Source organism: Polypterus senegalus, chromosome 18 (assembly GCF_016835505.1).
Source record: "Polypterus senegalus isolate Bchr_013 chromosome 18, ASM1683550v1, whole genome shotgun sequence".
In the NCBI taxonomy this organism is placed as follows: Eukaryota; Metazoa; Chordata; class Cladistia; order Polypteriformes; family Polypteridae; genus Polypterus; species Polypterus senegalus.
The window spans coordinates 57,899,063-57,921,290 of NC_053171.1; the positions used below are offsets into that span (position 1 = coordinate 57,899,063).

The window sequence follows — 22,228 nt, forward strand, 5'->3', positions numbered from 1 at the left end:
ACTCCACACAGGGAGGACCCGGGAAGCAAACCCAGGTCTCCTTACTGCGAGGCAGCAGCACTACCCACTACACCACCATCCCACCCTATATTTAAATTAGAATGTAAAATAATTTTTAGTTATATTTCTACAAAGTAATCTGAATAATTTTGTAAAATAAAGTTAATGGAAAGTATGTGAAAATGTATTATACTGTATTATGAAGTAAATACATATAAAACTGAAATCCTAATATATCAAATATGATGATTTTTATTGTTCTAAAATTCGGAAAAAACAATGTGATTGTAAGAAAGGTTTTGGTGACAAAAGCACAAATTTTAACTTTAAACATTCCACATTGTGTTTTTTGTCTGTATAAATATTCTGCATGTTTGTTTTAATTCTTGTGCATTATTTACACATATCAAGCTCCCATCTCTCTTGCACATTATTTTGTGAAGAATTTAGTTTAATTGCCAGTGTCTGCTTTAAATTTTTGACTCATCATTCTAAATACTTCTATCAGGCCTTGTTTTTATTGTCTGCTAGAATACATTGAAAACATTTTGACCCCCTTGCAGTCTTGCCACATGTTGTAGATCATACTCTGCAGTCCAGAAACAACAGTTCAGTAATTCACATCTTATCACGAGTGCTGGTATATCATTCTTGCACAATATAAGTAAAAACAACTGCAAAGCCTTAGGAGCTACTTGAAAGTATTCTGACATCAACTTTCATACTTTTATATTTTAGTAATAACTGAATCAGTTGTTCATCTCCATGCTTATAATTGTTATTAGAATAAATGAACACACACAAAGTGGTGCACAGTAAATCATTTACTATATATACATGTTGAAAAGTGTAGTGAATGACAATTAAGTTAAATTTTGGATCAGGTAAAATGCAAGCATAGACTATGCTAATTACTAAATAAAGAATTAGGACATATAAATAAACATTGGTTAAAATAAACAGAGAATAAAGTAGAAATTAATTAACATTAGTTGAAACCAATAATATCTGTTCATTAATTCACTATGGCCAGTGTGGGGGACAACTTGGTGCCCCAGCGGGTTTGGACAAAACTCGTGGACAGTAGTTCTTGATAACGGAAGGTCAGGGAGGGAATTCACACATACATTTAAATCCCACTTTACCTAAAGTAAAGGTATATTGGTTATATTGGGTATTTGGCATATTTTCAATGACAATGATGGTTTTAATGTTACATCACCACAGTATAAAGTATCATCAGGAATTAAGAAAACAGATCTGATGATTTGGTATGCTCAAACGCTACATAAAAATAATAAAATGTAGAATGATGTCAGGTACAGATATTGCACTCACTTCCTATATGAATAATAGACATCTAATGTGTAATGATAATTTCATGAATTATTAGAAGAAGATGTAAATATATTTGGGTGCTACATCTGTTGTGTCACTGAATGACTGCTAATTTTTTTATGTTACAGCCTTGTTCCAAAATGGATTAAATTCATTTTTTTTCCTCAGAATTCTGCACACAACACCCCATAATGACAACGTGAAAAAAGTTTACTTGAGATTTTTGCAAATTTATTAAAAATAAAAAAATTGAGAAAGCACATGTACTACATGTAATACTACATGTACATGTAGTATTCACAGCCTTTGCCATGAAGCTCAAAATTAAGCTTAGGTGCATCCTGTTTCCCCTGATTATCCTTGAGATGTTTCTGCAGCTTAACTGGAGTCCACCTGTGGTAAATTCAGTTGATTGGACATGATTTGGAAAGGCACACACCTGTCTATATAAGGTCCCACGGTTGACAGTTCATGTCAGAGCACAAACCAAGCATGAAGTCAAAGGAATTGTCTGTAGACCTCCGAGACAGGATTGTTTCGAGGCACAAATCTGGAGAAGGTTACACAAAAATTTCTGCTGCTTTGAAGGTCCCAATGAGCACAGTGGCCTCCATCATCTGTAAGTGGAAGAAGTTCGAAACCACCAGGACTTTTCCTAGAGCTGGTCGGCCATGTAAACTGAGTGATCGGCGGAGAAGGGCCTTTGTCAGGGAGGTGACCAAGAACTTGATGGTCACTCTGTCAGAGCTCCAGAGGTCCTCTGTGGAGAGAGGAGAACCTTCCAGAAGGACAACCATCTCTGCAGCAATCCACCAATCAGGCCTGTATGGTAGAGTGGCCAGATGGAAGTCACTCCTTAGTAAAAGGCACATGGCAGCCCGCCTGGAGTTTGCCAAAAGGCACCTGAAGGACTCTCAGACCATGAGAAATAAAATTCACAGGTCTGATGAGACAAAGATTGAACTCTTTGGTGTGAATACCAGGCGTCACGTTTGGAGGAAACCAGGCACTGCTCATCATCAGGCCAATACCATCCCTACAGTGAAGCATGGTGGTGGCAGCATCATGCTGTGGGATGTTTTTCAGTGGCAGGAACTGGGAGACTAGTCAGGATAAAGGGAAAGATGACTGCAGCAATGTACAGAGACATCCTGGATGAAAACCTGCTCCAGAGCGTTCTTGACCTCAGACTGGGGCGACGGTTCATCTTTCAGCAGGACAACGACCCTAAGCACACAGCCAAGATATCAAAGGAGTGGCTTCAGGACAACTCTGTGAATGTCCTTGAGTGGCCCAGCCAGAGCCCAGACTTGAATCTGATTGAACACCTCTGGAGAGATCTTAACATGGCTGTGCACCGACGCTTCCCATTCAATCTGAAGGAGCTTGAGAGGTGCTGCATAAAGGAATGGGCGAAACTGGTCAAGGATAGGTGTGCCAAGCTTGTGGCATCATATTCAAAAAAGACTTGAGGCTGTAATTGCTGCCAAAGGTGCATCGACAAAGTATTGAGCAAATGCTGTGAATACTTATGTACATGTGATTTGTCAGTTTTTTTATTTTTAATAAATTTGCAAAAACCTCAAGTAAACTTTTTTCACGTTGTCATTATGGGGTGTTGTGTGTCAAATTCTGAGGAAAAAAATGAATTTAATCCATTTTGGAATAAGGCTGTAACATAACAAAATGTGGAAAAAGTGATGCGCTGTGAATACTTTCCTGATGAACTGTATGCCAATAATATATTAGCAATCTATGTCATTTATGAACTTATTCATTTCAGTTGCATTTACTCATTATTTTCTTTGAAAAATGCTTTCCTTTTTTAATACACACTCAAATCTTTCCTTATTTTTTTTATCTCTTTTTGTAGGTGAACAAGGCTGCTTTGTTGGATACATTTCTCTGCTTTTCACAGTATTGACCTACATGTATATAGTTTAGAATACCTGACCTCAGCTTATTCTAATGCAAACAATCATTATAACTTTATTATATATGTCCTTGTGATTTTGAAATGTATTAATGATCTTTAATAATTCCTTAATAAGACCTTTAATAAGTTGTTTTATTAAAGCTCAAATTTGGTGTTTATTTTATTCTGCTGTAAAGGTCTTAAATAAAATAAAACATAGTAAATAATAATAGTTTAGTAAATAATAATTAAAAATGACAGGTATTTTGTAATATAATATTGGAATAGTTTGTTTAAAAAATATGTTCTAAAATAATTTAACTCCATTTGAATATTTTTCACAAAAAGAAACATTTCTGTCACATAATATATTTATTCACACCAAACTGTTATTATTAGGTGTAAGAGCCAATACTACTCGTATATTCACATGGGTATTTGCTTAACTAGAATGTTACTTTTATTTAGTTTTTTGAAGAGAGAGAGAGTTTAGGGGGACGCATTGCCACACCCACCACATGACAAACCAACTCAGGATCCCAGATTAGGACCTGATTGCAGCCATGCAACGGGTGACACCTCAGCACCACATTAGTTCAGATGGAATGGAACAGTGTGAGTTTTTTTTATGGTGGCTGGAGTGTCAATTCTGCCACCAACCCCCAAGTTTTCCCTGCAGGTTGGAGGGCCTACATGCAGGGCTGGATGCAGATTAACATCATAGCCAGGACGGAGGGCCTTGCTCAAGGGCCCAACGAAGTAGAGTCACTTTTTTGGCATTTATGAGATTCAAACTGGCAACCTTCCGATTGTCAGTGCAAATCCCTAGTCTCAGAGCTGCCACTCCGCCTTATTTGAAGACTTATTTCCAATAAGCTACCATGTTACTGGAACATTACTACCAATCCGCTATATTCCTGATGTAACATCAGAATCAGTTCCGACACAAAGATGTAATGTTAGAATGAAAGAAAATTTGCTAATGTAAAGGTCTATAGACATACAGTTTTCAAACCATATGTCATGTCCTATTAACACTTTGTGTCATGCATGTATAGAAATCCATACAATAACTTAAAGGAACCATTACTTAGATGTAAGCTTGAAACTGAAATATTGCAAGCAAGAAGTTGTTAGCTGTGTGTATTATTATTTTTTCTTCATTTTTGTAAACTATTTTTACTTTATTAAGGAAGTTTTTATGTATGCATCATATTTAATCTTGAACCTTTCCATTTGGGTAGAGTGGTGGCTCTAAGGCTAAAGATTTGTAATGGTAATTGGAAGGTTGCCGGTTCCAATCCCGTAAACACCAAAAGTGACTCTACTTCATTGGGCCCTTGAGCAAGGCCCTTAACCTGCAATTGATCCATCCTGTATGATGTTAATCTGCATCTAGCCCTGTAAGTAGGCCCTCCAACCTGCAGGGAAAACCTGGGAGTTGGTGGCAGAATTGGCACTCCAGCCACCATAAAAAACCTTCCACTGTTCCATTCCTTCTGAACTAGTGTGGTGCTGAGGTGTCACCTGTTGCATGGCTACACTTGGGTCCTAATTTGGGATCCTGAGTTGGTTTGTCATGTGATGGGTGAAGCAATGCGCTGTACTAGTGCCTGCTCCTAACCTCTCTCTCCCTTTCCAGCAGCTGCACAATTCTGCAAACAGCAAGATTCAGTATAGATATTACCTTAAAAATTCAGTGAACCACAGCTCAAGGTTAGATGAAAGTATTGTTTATTTGGCAGTTGCAAAATGAAATGTATTTATCACCAAAACTTTTAAAATGATAGACTTATCTAAATTATTTGTACTGTAGTTACTTGCAAACTTCCAGAAAGCAGGCCATTTCTAGGACATCAAAAGGTATTTTGATAAAGTGCGACACTGCAGACAGACAGATGTGCTAAGGCCCTTTTTAACTTATAAAGATACACTTTTGAGTTACAGTACATCATGTTAAGCCTGGTGCATATAAAAGACACCTGAGGCATTTCCCATTCCTGCTTGCTAGCACTAAAGAAATCGGATTGTGATGTTAATTCAATAGCCAAATTTAGAAAAGGTAAAACTAAGGTCGTATGTTGAGAAAGTCTTTGAAAGCCTAGATACATCTTATCATCTGATACTTACATATCATTGTTGAAGACAAATTTTATTAAGTCCATCTAACATAAATTAAGTATACTGAATAAATACAAATTGTAAAACACAAACTAATTATTTAGTATAGAAAAAACGGTCTATTAACAGAAAAATACACAATTTCACTTATCATGCATGCAAAAAACACAATTGACAACAAATAATAAAATACAATGGGTAGATACATAGTAGATTTATTTAACTATTACATGATCCACATTGCATTTAATTATTATTTGGCAATTGTGCTTTTTGCATGCATTACTTAAAACTGATTAAGTCAGTGTTTGTGTTGCAATTATTTAGTATATTTTCTTTATTTTTTTTTTTACTTAAGCTGGCACTTAAGTCTTCAGTCTGCCTCAAGAATGATTTAAGATATGAAGAAGTAGGGGAAGTGACTGCGAAGGTGTTAGAGAATGAGAATGGAGCCCATATGCATATGCTGCACGGCCACCCTGCTGCACGCTGCCGAGAGTTGATTGTACAATAAAATTAAATAAAAATAAAAAGAGTAATAACCTTGGAGGTCAATCATCACCCCGAAAGCGGATAGTAGACGTCACATAGAATATGTGTACCAAATTTCAGGTCAATAGGTTGTGATATGGATGCTATATAACACCCAACCCGACACAGCCTCACACTGAGGCATGTGTAAAACACTAAGAGCTTTTATTTTTCTACACCTGTGAGGCACATCTTCCCTGTGAACCCCACATGCAATACACAGTCCCAAAGGCACTTTAAGGCAACACAAAACACTTTTCTGGCTCTGGCACCAGCGGCACCTCCACCACCACCACTCCCACTCCCACTTCCACTCCCACTCCCACTTAGACTCCCACTCCTCCCGTCTAGCTTCGTCCTCCACCTCCCGACTCTGGCCCTTGAGTAGTGTCTGCAGGCTCTTTTTGTAGCCCTCCCTCAAGGTGGTAATTGGCCTTATTAGGCTGCACTTCCGGGTGTGGCTGCATTCCAGCCCACAGAGACTCGTTAAGCCGTGCAGCTCCTCTGTCAGGCCACGGAGCCCAATAGGTCTGAGTCCTGAAGTCCCACACCTGTGGCCTCGATGTAACCCAGGAGGGCTGCCACCACGCGTTCCGGGGGATGTAGAGTGCATCCCATGGCTGCTCCCCCAGATCCAGTGTTGAAGGGGCATGGGACCTGGCTGCCCATCACAAGGTCAAATGGTTTGCGAGCTACAGGTTGGCAACCCCCCAGGCAGACACACGTTCCAATCCCACCCTCCGTAAATAACCCTCTATCTGCCGCAGTCAGCCACTCGGGTCCCAAGCAAAGAGGATCCTAGGAGCTGGATCACCTTCGGGAAAATGTGCCACATGGTCGTAACTTCTGTAACTGATGCTTCCTCACAATGCAGGTGATGTGCCTCATTCAGGACTCCATGAGAAACTGCTCATTCAACACAAAGTCAAACCAACAGTACCCAAGGATTTTCCAGAGAGACACAGTACCAAAGGAGTGCAGTCTTCGTCTCAGGTCATTGGGTAGCGTCCATGTCTCGCAACCATATAGCAAGACAGGCCTCAATCAGAATTTAACCTTTTGACCACAAGATGAGCTGAACATCTTACTTTTAAATCACACCATCTTCATTATGAACACAAAAGCTAATTGAAAGATCCAACTCCCACCATTCCCAATTTCGTTGAAGGGTAGATTCATTGCAAAATGCTTTTGGAACGCAATAAATTAACATCACTTTGGTCAAAAATTTTTACAAACAATACATTTCGAATAGCCTTTGTGTAACGATCAAATCTAATCCATTAATAGAGATATTTGATGTACTCCGGGACAGAATTAAAATTCTTTGGGAGAAATCTATTGTCATTTCCTATAGCACACAATTAGCATGTAAATTTATTTTGTTGAAATGGAAGAATTCCAACCCACTGCTAAAACTCAATGGATAAGCAACATTGTAGATTAACTTAAATAAAAAAAAATATAATTATCTTTAAGAGGATATGTCTAAAAATTTTTAAACATTGGAAGAATTGAATAATATCATAATGGAGAAGGCATGCAAGGCCAGTGATTGGCTTTTTATTCTATTTTTTTTCCCATTATATTTAAAATGGTAGTTTTTTTTTTTTTTGCATGTGTCCTTCCTTTTTCTCTCTAATCCCGTTGATGGAGGTTAAACTTGTTTTATTTTTTCTCTGTATTGGTTTAAAAGTAAATGGATTTATCTGTTATGTGATTCTTATTTGTTTGATTTAGTTGCATGCAATTGTACTGTTCTGGTTTTTGGAAAAAAAAAGAGAGAATCAAGGAAGAAAGCAAATACATTTTCACAGCATATTACATTTCTTTTTTTTTTTTAAATAACATTTGTTAAATTAACAAAATACTTTAATTTCAGATTCCAAAGGTCCAATGTCAGACTAAACGTCAGAAAATTGGCATACCAAAAGAAAATTTTTTAATGAGAATTTGTTCTATTAAATCACAATAATCAAAATGCTTTTTATTTTTTATACAGGTGATGGTTTATCTAATATAGGATCAGGTGAGTTAAAATTTTCTTGCTTTAACATCTAAAAAATAGAATACTTTGTTGATTAAAATTATTAGTTTAGCTGTATACAGTTTTTAAAATTATATTGAACATATCCATACTTACAATGATATTTAAATCCATCCATCCATTATTCAACCCACTATATCTTAACTACAGGGTCACTGGAGCCAATCCCAGCCAACACTGGGCGCAAGGCAGGAAACAAACCCCAGGCAGGGCACCAGCCCACTGCAGGGCACCCACACACACACACACACACACACAATTTAGGACTGCCAATGCACCTAACATGTCTTTGGACTGTGGGAAGAAACTGGAGTGCCCGGAGGAAACCCACACAGACATGGGAGAACATGCAAACTCCACACAGGGAGGACCCAGGAAGCAAACCCAGGTCTCCTTACTGCGAGGCAGCAGCGCTACCCACTACGCCACCATCCCACCCTATATTTAAATTAGAATGTAAAATAATTTTTAGTTATATTTCTACAAAGTAATCTGAATAATTTTGTAAAATAAAGTTAATGGAAAGTATGTGAAAATGTATTATACTGTATTATGAAGTAAATACATATAAAACTGAAATCCTAATGTATCAAATATGATGATTTTTATTGTTCTAAAATTCGGAAAAAACAATGTGATTGTAAGAAAGGTTTTGGTGACAAAAGCACAAATTTTAACTTTAAACATTCCACATTGTGTTTTTTGTCTGTATAAATATTCTGCATGTTTGTTTTAATTCTTGTGCATTATTTACACATATCAAGCTCCCATCTCTCTTGCACATTATTTTGTGAAGAATTTAGTTTAATTGCCAGTGTCTGCTTTAAATTTTTGACTCATCATTCTAAATACTTCTATCAGGCCTTGTTTTTATTGTCTGCTAGAATACATTGAAAACATTTTGACCCCCTTGCAGTCTTGCCACATGTTGTAGATCATACTCTGCAGTTCAGAAACAACAGTTCAGTAATTCACATCTTATCACGAGTGCTGGTATATCATTCTTGCACAATATAAGTAAAAACAACTGCAAAGCCTTAGGAGCTACTTGAAAGTATTCTGACATCAACCTTCATACTTTTATATTTTAGTAATAACTGAATCAGTTGTTCATCTCCATGCCTATAATTGTTATTAGAATAAATGAACACACACAAAGTGGTGCACAGTAAATCATTTACTATATATACGTGTTGAAAAGTGTAGTGAATGACAATTCAGTTAAATTTTGGATCAGGTAAAATGCAAGCATAGACTATGCTAATTACTAAATAAAGAATTAGGACATATAAATAAACTTTGGTTAAAATAAACAGAGAATAAAGTAGAAATTAATTAACATTAGTTGAAACCAATAATATCTGTTCATTAATTCACTATAGCCAGTGTGGGGGACAACTTGGTGCCCCAGCGGGTTTGGACCCCACTCGTGGACAGTAGTTCTTGATAACGGAAGGTCAGGGAGGGAATTCACACATACATTTAAATCCCACTTTACCTAAAGTAAAGGTATATTGGTTATATTGGGTATTTGGCATATTTTCAATGACAATGATGGTTTTAATGTTATATCACCACAGTATAAAGTATCATCAGGAATTAAGAAAACAGATCTGATGATTTGGTATGCTCAAACGCTACATAAAAATAATAAAATGTAGAATGATGTCAGGTACAGATATTGCACTCACTTCCTATATGAATAATAGACATCTAGAATTAGAACAATCTAGACGAAAACAGGCCATTCAGCCCAACAAAGCTCGCCAGTCCTATCCACTTGCTTCCTCCAAGAAAACATCAAGTCGAGTTTTGAAAGTCCCTAACGTCTTACTGTCTACCACACTACTTGGTAGCTTATTCCAAGTGTCTATCGTTCTTTGTGTAAAGAAAAACTTCCTAATGTTTGTGCGAAATTTACCCTTAACAAGGGTAATACATACATCTAATGTGTATTGATAATTTCATGAATTATTAGAAGAAGATGTAAATATATTTGGGTGCTACATCTGTTGTGTCACTGAATGACTGCTAATTTTTTTATGTTACAGCCTTGTTCCAAAATGGATTAAATTCATTTTTTTTCCTCAGAATTCTGCACACAACACCCCATAATGACAACGTGAAAAAAGTTTACTTGAGATTTTTGCAAATTTATTAAAAATAAAAAAATTGAGAAAGCACATGTACTACATGTAATACTACATGTACATGTAGTATTCACAGCCTTTGCCATGAAGCTCAAAATTAAGCTCAGGTGCATCCTGTTTCCCCTGATTATCCTTGAGATGTTTCTGCAGCTTAACTGGAGTCCACCTGTGGTAAATTCAGTTGATTGGACATGATTTGGAAAGGCACACACCTGTCTATATAAGGTCCCACGGTTGACAGTTCATGTCAGAGCACAAACCAAGCATGAAGTCAAAGGAATTGTCTGTAGACCTCCGAGACAGGATTGTTTCGAGGCACAAATCTGGAGAAGGTTACACAAAAATTTCTGCTGCTTTGAAGGTCCCAATGAGCACAGTGGCCTCCATCATCTGTAAGTGGAAGAAGTTCGAAACCACCAGGACTTTTCCTAGAGCTGGTCGGCCATGTAAACTGAGTGATCGGCGGAGAAGGGCCTTTGTCAGGGAGGTGACCAAGAACTTGATGGTCACTCTGTCAGAGCTCCAGATGTCCTCTGTGGAGAGAGGAGAACCTTCCAGAAGGACAACCATCTCTGCAGCAATCCACCAATCAGGCCTGTATGGTAGAGTGGCCAGATGGAAGTCACTCCTTAGTAAAAGGCACATGGCAGCCCGCCTGGAGTTTGCCAAAAGGCACCTGAAGGACTCTCAGACCATGAGAAATAAAATTCACAGGTCTGATGAGACAAAGATTGAACTCTTTGGTGTGAATACCAGGCGTCACGTTTGGAGGAAACCAGGCACTGCTCATCATCAGGCCAATACCATCCCTACAGTGAAGCATGGTGGTGGCAGCATCATGCTGTGGGGATGTTTTTCAGTGGCAGGAACTGGGAGACTAGTCAGGATAAAGGGAAAGATGACTGCAGCAATGTACAGAGACATCCTGGATGAAAACCTGCTCCAGAGCGTCTTGACCTCAGACTGGGGCGACGGTTCATCTTTCAGCAGGACAACGACCCTAAGCACACAGCCAAGATATCAAAGGAGTGGCTTCAGGACAACTCTGTGAATGTCCTTGAGTGGCCCAGCCAGAGCCCAGACTTGAATCTGATTGAACACCTCTGGAGAGATCTTAACATGGCTGTGCACCGACGCTTCCCATTCAATCTGAAGGAGCTTGAGAGGTGCTGCATAAAGGAATGGGCGAAACTGGTCAAGGATAGGTGTGCCAAGCTTGTGGCATCATATTCAAAAAGACTTGAGGCTGTAATTGCTGCCAAAGGTGCATCGACAAAGTATTGAGCAAATGCTGTGAATACTTATGTACATGTGATTTGTCAGTTTTTTTATTTTTAATAAATTTGCAAAACCTCAAGTAAACTTTTTTCACGTTGTCATTATGGGGTGTTGTGTGTCAAATTCTGAGGAAAAAATGAATTTAATCCATTTTGGAATAAGGCTGTAACATAACAAAATGTGGAAAAAGTGATGCGCTGTGAATACTTTCCTGATGAACTGTATGCCAATAATATATTAGCAATCTATGTCATTTATGAACTTATTCATTTCAGTTGCATTTACTCATTATTTTCTTTGAAAAATGCTTTCCTTTTTAATACACACTCAAATCTTTCCTTATTTTTTTTATCTCTTTTTGTAGGTGAACAAGGCTGCTTTGTTGGATACATTTCTCTGCTTTTCACAGTATTGACCTACATGTATATAGTTTAGAATACCTGACCTCAGCTTATTCTAATGCAAACAATCATTATAACTTTATTATATATGTCCTTGTGATTTTGAAATGTATTAATGATCTTTAATAATTCCTTAATAAGACCTTTAATAAGTTGTTTTATTAAAGCTCAAATTTGGTGTTTATTTTATTCTGCTGTAAAGGTCTTAAATAAAATAAAACATAGTAAATAATAATAGTTTAGTAAATAATAATTAAAAATGACAGGTATTTTGTAATATAATATTGGAATAGTTTGTTTAAAAAATATGTTCTAAAATAATTTAACTCCATTTGAATATTTTTCACAAAAAGAAACATTTCTGTCACATAATATATTTATTCACACCAAACTGTTATTATTAGGTGTAAGAGCCAATACTACTCATATATTCACATGGGTATTTGCTTAACTAGAATGTTACTTTTATTTAGTTTTTGAAGAGAGAGAGTTTAGGGGACGCATTGCCACACCCACCACATGACAAACCAACTCAGGATCCCAGATTAGGACCTGATTGCAGCCATGCAACGGGTGACACCTCAGCACCACATTAGTTCAGATGGAATGGAACAGTGTGAGTTTTTTTTATGGTGGCTGGAGTGTCAATTCTGCCACCAACCCCCAAGTTTTCCCTGCAGGTTGGAGGGCCTACATGCAGGGCTGGATGCAGATTAACATCATAGCCAGGACGGAGGGCCTTGCTCAAGGGCCCAACGAAGTAGAGTCACTTTTTTGGCATTTATGAGATTCAAACTGGCAACCTTCCGATTGTCAGTGCAAATCCCTAGTCTCAGAGCTGCCACTCCGCCTTATTTGAAGACTTATTTCCAATAAGCTACCATGTTACTGGAACATTACTACCAATCCGCTATATTCCTGATGTAACATCAGAATCAGTTCCGACACAAAGATGTAATGTTAGAATGAAAGAAAATTTGCTAATGTAAAGGTCTATAGACATACAGTTTTCAAACCATATGTCATGTCCTATTAACACTTTGTGTCATGCATGTATAGAAATCCATACAATAACTTAAAGGAACCATTACTTAGATGTAAGCTTGAAACTGAAATATTGCAAGCAAGAAGTTGTTAGCTGTGTGTATTATTATTTTTTCTTCATTTTTGTAAACTATTTTTACTTTATTAAGGAAGTTTTATGTATGCATCATATTTAATCTTGAACCTTTCCATTTGGGTAGAGTGGTGGCTCTAAGGCTAAAGATTTGTAATGGTAATTGGAAGGTTGCCGGTTCCAATCCCGTAAACACCAAAAGTGACTCTACTTCATTGGGCCCTTGAGCAAGGCCCTTAACCTGCAATTGATCCATCCTGTATGATGTTAATCTGCATCCAGCCCTGTAAGTAGGCCCTCCAACCTGCAGGGAAAACCTGGGAGTTGGTGGCAGAATTGGCACTCCAGCCACCATAAAAAACCTTCCACTGTTCCATTCCATCTGAACTAGTGTGGTGCTGAGGTGTCACCTGTTGCATGGCTACACTTGGGTCCTAATTTGGGATCCTGAGTTGGTTTGTCATGTGATGGGTGAAGCAATGCGCTGTACTAGTGCCTGCTCCTAACCTCTCTCTCCCTTTCCAGCAGCTGCACAATTCTGCAAACAGCAAGATTCAGTATAGATATTACCTTAAAATTCAGTGAACCACAGCTCAAGGTTAGATGAAAGTATTGTTTATTTGGCAGTTGCAAATGAAATGTATTTATCACCAAAACTTTTAAAATGATAGACTTATCTAAATTATTTGTACTGTAGTTACTTGCAAACTTCCAGAAAGCAGGCCATTTCTAGGACATCAAAAGGTATTTTGATAAAGTGCGACACTGCAGACAGACAGATGTGCTAAGGCCCTTTTTAACTTATAAAGATACACTTTTGAGTTACAGTACATCATGTTAAGCCTGGTACATATAAAAGACACCTGAGGCATTTCCCATTCCTGCTTGCTTGCACTAAAGAAATCGGATTGTGATGTTAATTCAATAGCCAAATTTAGAAAAGGTAAAACTAAGGTCGTATGTTGAGAAAGTCTTTGAAAGCCTAGATACATCTTATCATCTGATACTTACATATCATTGTTGAAGACAAATTTTATTAAGTCCATCTAACATAAATTAAGTATACTGAATAATTACAAATTGTAAAACACAAACTAATTATTTAGTATAGAAAAAACGGTCTATTAACAGAAAAATACACAATTTCACTTATCATGCATGCAAAAAACACAATTGACAACAAATAATAAAATACAATGGGTAGATACATAGTAGATTTAATTAACTATTACATGATCCACGTTGCATTTAATTATTATTTGGCAATTGTGCTTTTTGCATGCATTACTTAAAACTGATTAAGTCAGTGTTTGTGTTGCAATTATTTAGTATATTTTCTTTATTTTTTTTTTTACTTAAGCTGGCACTTAAGTCTTCAGTCTGCCTCAAGAATGATTTAAGATATGAAGAAGTAGGGGAAGTGACTGTGAAGGTGTTAGGCCTTGTTCACACGGGCGTTAAAATCGAGCGTTTTTTTTGCGTTCGTAGCGTCCGGTGAGCGCGGATCAAGCGCCGAGTGTTTTCTACACGTAGGAGTCAATGAGAGTGTTCACACGGGCTTTGGTGACGTCGTTTGTCCGGCAGCGCGTTTATACGGCATCAAAAAAACGTTGCATGCAGCTTTTTCTTGGCGTTCAAAACCCAACGAACGCAAGGAAACTGCTTCTAGTTCGTTTTCTGCGCGTTTATTTTACGCTTTGGAGGACCAGATATAGAGTATATAAGTTTACACATGTTGCATATGAAAAAATATTAATATTTTTATGTTTTCATATATAACATATATATTTTCATATTGCTTATTTTATTTTATTGTCCCATGTAATTTGTAAACCATGAACCTATTAATTTATGTTCTAATATAATATTTGATAACGATTATGTAGGGGGCAATCCATGGTGGGGGCGGGGGCATTTCAGTGCATAACATCGGTGTAAGCGCACACTCGACTACTGTTTACTTACCTCAAAGTGACAAGTAGTCTCTCTTCGGGGCTAACACCAAGTCGCATATTGGTTGATCGGCGTGCAATGTGGCATTGCACCAGCTGCAGCAGACAATCAAAAGTGGAAACCGACATCCGACAGTAGTTAAAAACTTTGCTGAAATTTTCACATTTCTTCATAAAGCACAAAAAAACTTCCTTTAACCTAGTGTTTCTCAAATAGTGGGGCGCGTTTGACCTCGGGGAACATGCTTTTTTATTTTTCTTTTACATTTTTTTTTGAATTTAGAATGCACTTTAAATCTTTTCTGTTACATTTAATAAAGCTATTCTTTGTTGTCCATATTTCTTTCTTTTTTTATTCTCTTATACGTTAATAAGGATACAGTGTTATGCAGAGGTGTACTTATAACAATTTTATAGACAAATGATACTATTTATACCGCGCGAGATGTTTTCTTCTTCCTTGGAGGGGCATGACAGAAAATAATTGAGAAGCACTGCTTTAACCCGACGTTGTGCAGTCAGAAGATAAACCCAGTAGCGGCAGCGATTTTTTCTCTCCCTACGTCGCTTTTTCGTATTTTAAAACAAGAAGATTAATATCTAACATAGCAAAATGGTCCATATTGAAAGGAGGCACCTCAAATAAAACGACAAGGGCTTTCATATCCAGTTCCCAACACTGCCTCCACAGGTTAACACACAAACTACAATTTGGGCTGCAGGCTGGCGTTAGACAGAGACAAACGAACGCCGGTGTAGAAGTCAATCGATCGCCACCACAAAATGCAACATAAACGTCTAGGAAGTTCAGAGCAAGTTCGTTTATCCAAAAACTTAACGCCCGTGTGAACAAGGCCTTAGGGAATGAGAATGGAGCCCATATGCATATGCTGCACGGCCACCCTGCTGCACGCTGCCGAGAGTTGATTGTACAATAAAATTAAATAAAAATAAAAAGAGTAATAACCTTGGAGGTCAATCATCACCCCGAAAGCGGATAGTAGACGTCACATAGAATATGTGTACCAAATTTCAGGTCAATAGGTTGTGATATGGATGCTATATAACACCCAACCCGACACAGAGTCACACTGAGGCATGTGTAAAACACTAAGAGCTTTTATTTTTCTACACTTGTGAGGCACGTCTTCCCTGTGAACCCCACAGGCAATACACAGTCCCAAAGGCACTTTAAGGCAACACAAAACACTTTTCTGGCTCTGGCACCAGCGGCACCCCAGCGGCACCTCCACCACCACCACTCCCACTCCCACTCCCTCTCCCCCACTCCCACTCCCACTCCCTCCTCTAGCTAGTCCTCCACCTCCCGACTCTGGCCCTTGAGTAGTGGCTGCAGGCTCTTTTTGTAGCCCTCCCTCAAGGTGGTAATTGGCCTAATTAGGCTTCACTTCCGGGTGTGGCTGCATTCCAGCCCACAGAGACTCGTTAAGCCGTGCAGCTCCTCTGGGTCGTGGCCACGGAGCCCAATAGGTCTGAGTCCTGAAGTCCCACACCTGTGGCCCCGATGTAACCCAGTAGGGCTGCCACCACGCGTTCCGGGGGATGTAGAGTGCATCCCAAGGCTGCTCCCCCAGATCCAGTGTTGAAGGGGCATGGGACCTGGCTGCCCATCACAAGGTCAAATGGTTTGCGAGCTACAGGTGATTTAAAATTCTGGACAGACAAACAAACAGCTGTGGTAGCGTATTATATATAAAGATATTAGTGGAATTATATGTTTTTCTGTTAACAGATTGTTTTTTCTAAACTAAATAATTATTTACAGTGTACTTATTTGTGCTGGCTTTCCTGATTATTCTATATTGTGGAATTAGTAAACAGGTTCTGGTGAATTTCATGCTAGTTTCCTCTATTTATCCTAAATTAAAATATTTTCTGTGTTAAATTAAATTGTCCAAATGCTTGTCTGTTTTCTTTATGCTCTCTTAGAATAAATCAACAATTGTAACCACAAAAAAAACTTCCTCTTAAAGAATTAAATGATTTTTCTTAATGATTTTTTTTTTCATTTTTAACAAGCAGATACTGGATGGAATAAGATACTGAAGAGGCCATGACTATGAGAATTAAATTAAAGTAAATGAAATGTTTACCATGAATTTTATCAGTTTAAGCCAAATAGTTTTTTAGTCTCTCTTTGCTGCACCCTGATACCCCATTCATAAAGGTAAAATAAATTAGTCTAAACAAAGGTTTACAGATGTAATGAAGCAAGAATATATACTTTAAATCAATAATGGCAAGTAAGCAATGTCATTGGAGTGTTAGAAAAAAATACACTATGGATATAACATTGCCTCCACAAATTGTCTTATACTTAAAATTACAAATTAGATTTCAGTTAAATAGATAAATGATGAATGAGTGTTTTTCCTATTTAAGTGCATGTACATCCAAAGAATGATCCAGGTTAGATTGTTCTCAACCCTCCTAACATTTTTACAAGTTTTCCTTGTGCTCCATCCTCTTCCGCTTATCCGAGGTCGGGTCGCGGAGGCAGCAGCTTGAGCAGAGATGCCCAGACTTCCCTCTCCCCGGCCACCACTTCTAGCTCTTTCGGAAGAATCCCAAGGCATTCCCAGGCCAGCCGGGTAGAAGTAGTCCCTCCAGTGTGTCCTGGGTCTTTCCCGGTGCCTCCTCCTGTTTGGGCATGCCCGGAACACCTCACCAGGGACGCGTCCAGGAGGCATCCTGATCAGATGCCCGAGCCACCTCATCTGACTCCTCTCAATGTGGAGGAGCAGCGGCTCTACGCTGAGCCCCTCCCGGATGACTGAGCTTTTCACCCTATCTTTAAGGGAAAGCCCAGACACCCTGCGGAGGAAATTCATTTCAGCCGCTTGTATTCGTGATCTTGTTCTTTCGGTCACTACCCATAGCTCATGACCATAGGTAAGGGTAGGAACGTAGATCTATTGGTAAATTGAGAGCTTTGCCTTACAGCTCAGCTCCTTTTTCACCACGACAGACCGATGCAGAGCCCGCATCACTGCAGACGCCGCACCGATCCGCCTGTCGATCTCACACTCCATTCTTCCCTCACTTGTGAACAAGACCCCAAGATACTTGAACTCCTCCACTTGGGGCAGGATCTCTCCCCCAACCCTGAGAGGGCAATCCACCCTTTTCCGGCTGAGGACCATGGTCTCAGATTTGGAGGTGCTGATTCTCATCCCAGCTGCTTCACACTCAGCTGCGAACCGATTCAGAGACAGCTGAAGATCATGGCCTGATGAAGCAAACAGGACAACATCATCTGCAATAAGCAGTGACCCAATCCTGAGTCCACCACACCGGACCCCCTCAACACCCTGGCTGCGCCTAGAAATTCTGTCCATAAAAGTTATAAACAGAATTGGTGACTCTCTACCACTCTGGAGTTGCCACCGGTGAGAGGCGCCAAGCGGGTGTGGCCATACTTATTGCCCCCCAGCTTGGAGCCTGTACATTGGGGTTTACCCCGGTGGACGAGAGGGTAGCCTCCCTCCGCCTTCGGGTGGGGGACGGGTCCTGACTGTTGTTTGTGCATATATGCCGAATGGCAGTTTGGAGTACCCACCCTTTTTGGAGTCACTGGAGGGGGTGCTAGAGGGCACACCTTCTGGGGACTCCCTCGTACTGCTGGGAGACTTCAATGCTTACATGGGCAATGACAGTGACACCTGGAAGGGCGTGATTGGGAGGAATGGCCCCCCCGATATGAACCCGAGTGGTGTTTTGTTATTGGACTTCATGCTCGTCACGGATTGTCAATAACGAACACCATGTTCAAGCATAGGGGTGTTCATATGTGCACTTGGCACCAGGACACCCTAGGCCTCAGTTCGATGATCGACTTTTTTGGTCATGTCGTCAGACTTGCAGCCACATGTCTTGGACACTTGGGTGAAGAGAGGGGCAGAGCTGTCAACTGATCACCACCTGGTGGTGAGTTGGCTTCGATGGTGGAGAAGGATGCCGGTTAGGCCTGGTAGGCCCAAACATGTTGTGAGGGTCTGCTGGGAACGTCTGGCAGAGTCCCCTGTCAGAAGTAGCTTCAACTCCCACCTCCGGCAGAACTTCAACCACGTCCTGAGGGAGGTGGGGGACATTGAGTCCGAATGGGCCATGCTCCGTGCCTCTATTGTTGTGGCAGCTGACCGGAGCTGTGGCCATAAGGTGGTCGATGCCTGTCGTGGCGGAAATCCCCTAACCCGTTGGTGGACACCGGCGGTGAGGGATGCTATCAAGCTGAAGAAGGAGTCCTACCGGACCCTTTTGTCCTGTGGGACTCTGGAGGTAGCAAATAGGTACCGACAGGCCAAGCGGAATGTGGCTTCGGTGGTTGCTGAGGCAAAAACTCGGGCACGGGAGGAGTTTGGGGAGGCCATGGAGAACGACTTTCGGACAGCTTTGAAGAGATTCTGGTCCACCATCCGGCATCTCAGGAGGGGGAAGCAGTGCACTGTCAGCACCGTATATGGTGGGGATGGTGCGCTGCTGACCTCGACGAGGTCATGCCTTCCAATGAGGAAGCACAGCCTGGGGACTCGGAGGTGGGCTCCCCCATTTCTGGGGCTGAGGTCACCGTGATGGTCAAACAACTCCTTGGTGGCAGGGTCCCAGGGGTGGATGAGATACGCCCAGAGTTCCTCAAGGCTCTGGATGTTGTAGGACTGTCTTGGTTGACACGTGTCTGCAACATCGCATGGACATCGGGGACAGTGCCTCTGGATTGGCAGACTGGGGTGGTGGTCCCTCTCCTTAAAAAGCGGGACCGGAGGGTGTGTTCCAATTACAGAGGGATCATACTCCTCAGCCTCCCTGGAAAAGTCTATTTGGGGTTCTGGAGAGGAGGATCCGTCAGATAGTTGAACCTTGGATTCAGGAGGAATATTGTGGTTTTCGTCCTGGCTGTGGAACAGTGGACCAGCTGTACACCCTTAGCAGGATCCTGGAGGGTGCATGGGAGTTTGCCCAACCAGTCTACATGTGTTTTGTGGACTTGGAAAAGGCGTTCAACCGTGTCCCTCGGGGAGTCCTGTGGGGGGTGCTCTGGGAGTATGGTGTACCATACCCCTTGATAAGAGCTGTTTGGTCCCTGTACAACCAGTGTCAGAGCTTGGTCCGCATTGCCGGCAGTAAGTCGAGCCCGTTTCCAGTGAGAGTTGGAAACCGCCAGGGCTGCCCTTTGTTACCGATTCTTCCTCGTGCTCACTTGGCTAAATGTGAGTGAAGTAACTTGCTGTACATGATGGTCACTAATTTTGTATGTTTTTTAATGTATAAATTCTTTCCATTTTCTTATTCCCAGTCAGTCTTAAAAAGTACCAGCCAGCACAGCTATATGCATGGAGTGGAGGGGTAACAGTTTCTGTTGCTGACAAAAAAACTCAAACTGATAACATTAAAAACTAGCCCACCAAGGGAAGAGCACAAACCACATCCTTCATAAGAAACATGCACTCATTTCCGACAAAAGCACACCATATACAGTATCTAATTCAATCTGTCATCTTTGTGAGTGTGAAATGACAAGTTACTTGATTAAGAATATAAAAAAGTAAGTAAATGCATGTGAAGTGTCATAATTACTTAGCATTGTGAGTAATGATGATTACATGGACTAAATTTTAAAAATAAAATAGTAATTATCTATTATTAAATGCTGAACAGTTTGCTAAAAATTTTCATTTACATCTACTTGAGTTGATTTACTTTTACATAAACCAGCATAGCAAATATTTACTACATTACCATTAGCTTGTATGATTAGTACTACTCAAAAACAAATATATGTATCCTATATATACTGCATATTTGTTATACAGTGGCAATAAAAACTCATTGCCATGGGGACCAAGCCTGTCCTGACAGCACTATCATTGTGTCTGGACTTTAATCAGCACTAGGCATGATGAGTCTACTGAAGCACCTATTCTTGGACATACCCACAATGGGGCAATGTGGTTCCATCATTTGACTTTGTAACAAAGGTCTATAAACAGTATGTATCAAATGTAAATTGTTATAGTAAAATAATTTAATCATTTATGGTTGTTGGCATCCTCAGTTCTTTTTATACCATGTGATGGATTTGGCCAGTGCCATTACATGGCCAGGATGTCTCCATAATGGAAGGACGGGGAAGATGGCTTATGAAGGGTGCTATCTCCCCCGAGCTGCTATTTGGCAGCTCCACTGCAGTTCAGTGGCACCTCAGATTCCCACAGGGCTATATTGGAATTGGTATTTGTTGTCTCAGACCTGTTGGGTTCTGGGGGTTTTATATAGGGTTCCTGCCTTACTTGGAAGTGCTCCCAGGCCACAATTATGCAACACTCCCAGGATTCTGAACATAAGGAACCACCTGCCTTCATTCAGGGAGCCGGAGTCGGGAGGAGGAGGACAACGCTTACATGACGAAGGAGTGGAGGCGGAAAGAAAAAGTCAAAGAAAGTGCACGAGGTGTGAATATTATGGACTGTGTACTGTTGCAGGTGTGGGGAACTTTGCTAACGTTGCCTACGAAAAAATAAACATGTGCTGCATAATACTTGTGCCTGTGTCTGGTGTACTTGATTGTTTTGGGTGGCTGGAGCACCCTAGTGGCCCCAACCATTTGTCTGTCCTTGAAGGCAAACATTTGCAATGAAAGATTGGGGCCCGCTGTTATGGAATAGTCTGTATTTAGGTGTATTTTATATTTGATTGTCAGAATAAATTTTGTTGTAATAATTTGATAAGTTTTGTAATAAAAAAAAAATCACATTTTTATGTTATCTCTGTTATGTCCTGCTGTTCCATTCCTTGATTTTTTATAGGTGGAGCACCCTGACATCACCACTCCTGAGTCTTTTAGACAACAGTAGAGAAGGCTCAGATTATGACATCATTGTGTTAGTTGGGAGTCTTTTTGCCTTGTAAGTATTTCTGTATTTGTTTTTGGATTTACTGGATTTATGGATTTTTTTCTGCTTCTGCTTTGGGATAACTGTAACTGTATCACATATTGGGACATTTTTGCTGTAGATTGCATTTAGTAGATAGACAAATATGAAAGGCAATATATAATAGATAAATAGTAGATAGAAATGAAAGGCACTATATAATAGATTGTGTTACAGAAACAGCGGATTCAGCCGGACACACAATGAAGGTATACAATGGGGCAGCCACCCATATAGTTTCCCTAGCTGCAAAAGGTTTTAAAGTAGAGTACGATGTGTACTGGTTAGAGTCCAAAGCAGAACTGTTTAAGAAGGGAGGATGAGAGGTTTTTATAGCTGGATCACAGGAAGTGAGGGTCATCATTCCATTGCTTTTTTTTTATATATATATATTTTATTAATTTTATTGCAATCCATACAAAGCAATC

At 39.9% G+C, this 22,228-nt stretch overlaps 1 protein-coding gene across 2 annotated transcripts in view; it reads left to right on the top strand.

Moving 5' to 3' along the window:
- LOC120518333 overlaps positions 1-12,034 on the top strand; it is a 64,888-nt gene extending 52,854 nt beyond the window's left edge. The window contains exons 5-6 of one of the 2 annotated variants that reach the window (XM_039741076.1): positions 7,908-7,934; positions 11,745-12,034. In XM_039741076.1, the coding sequence (XP_039597010.1) occupies positions 7,908-7,934; positions 11,745-11,815 (98 nt within the window). In that variant the 3' untranslated portion in view covers positions 11,816-12,034. Of the gene's footprint in view, positions 1-3,211; positions 3,501-7,907; positions 7,935-11,744 lie in introns of those variants that run through there. The other variant, XM_039741077.1, reaches the window with a different exon arrangement.
- The last annotated feature ends 10,194 nt before the right edge of the window (positions 12,035-22,228 follow it).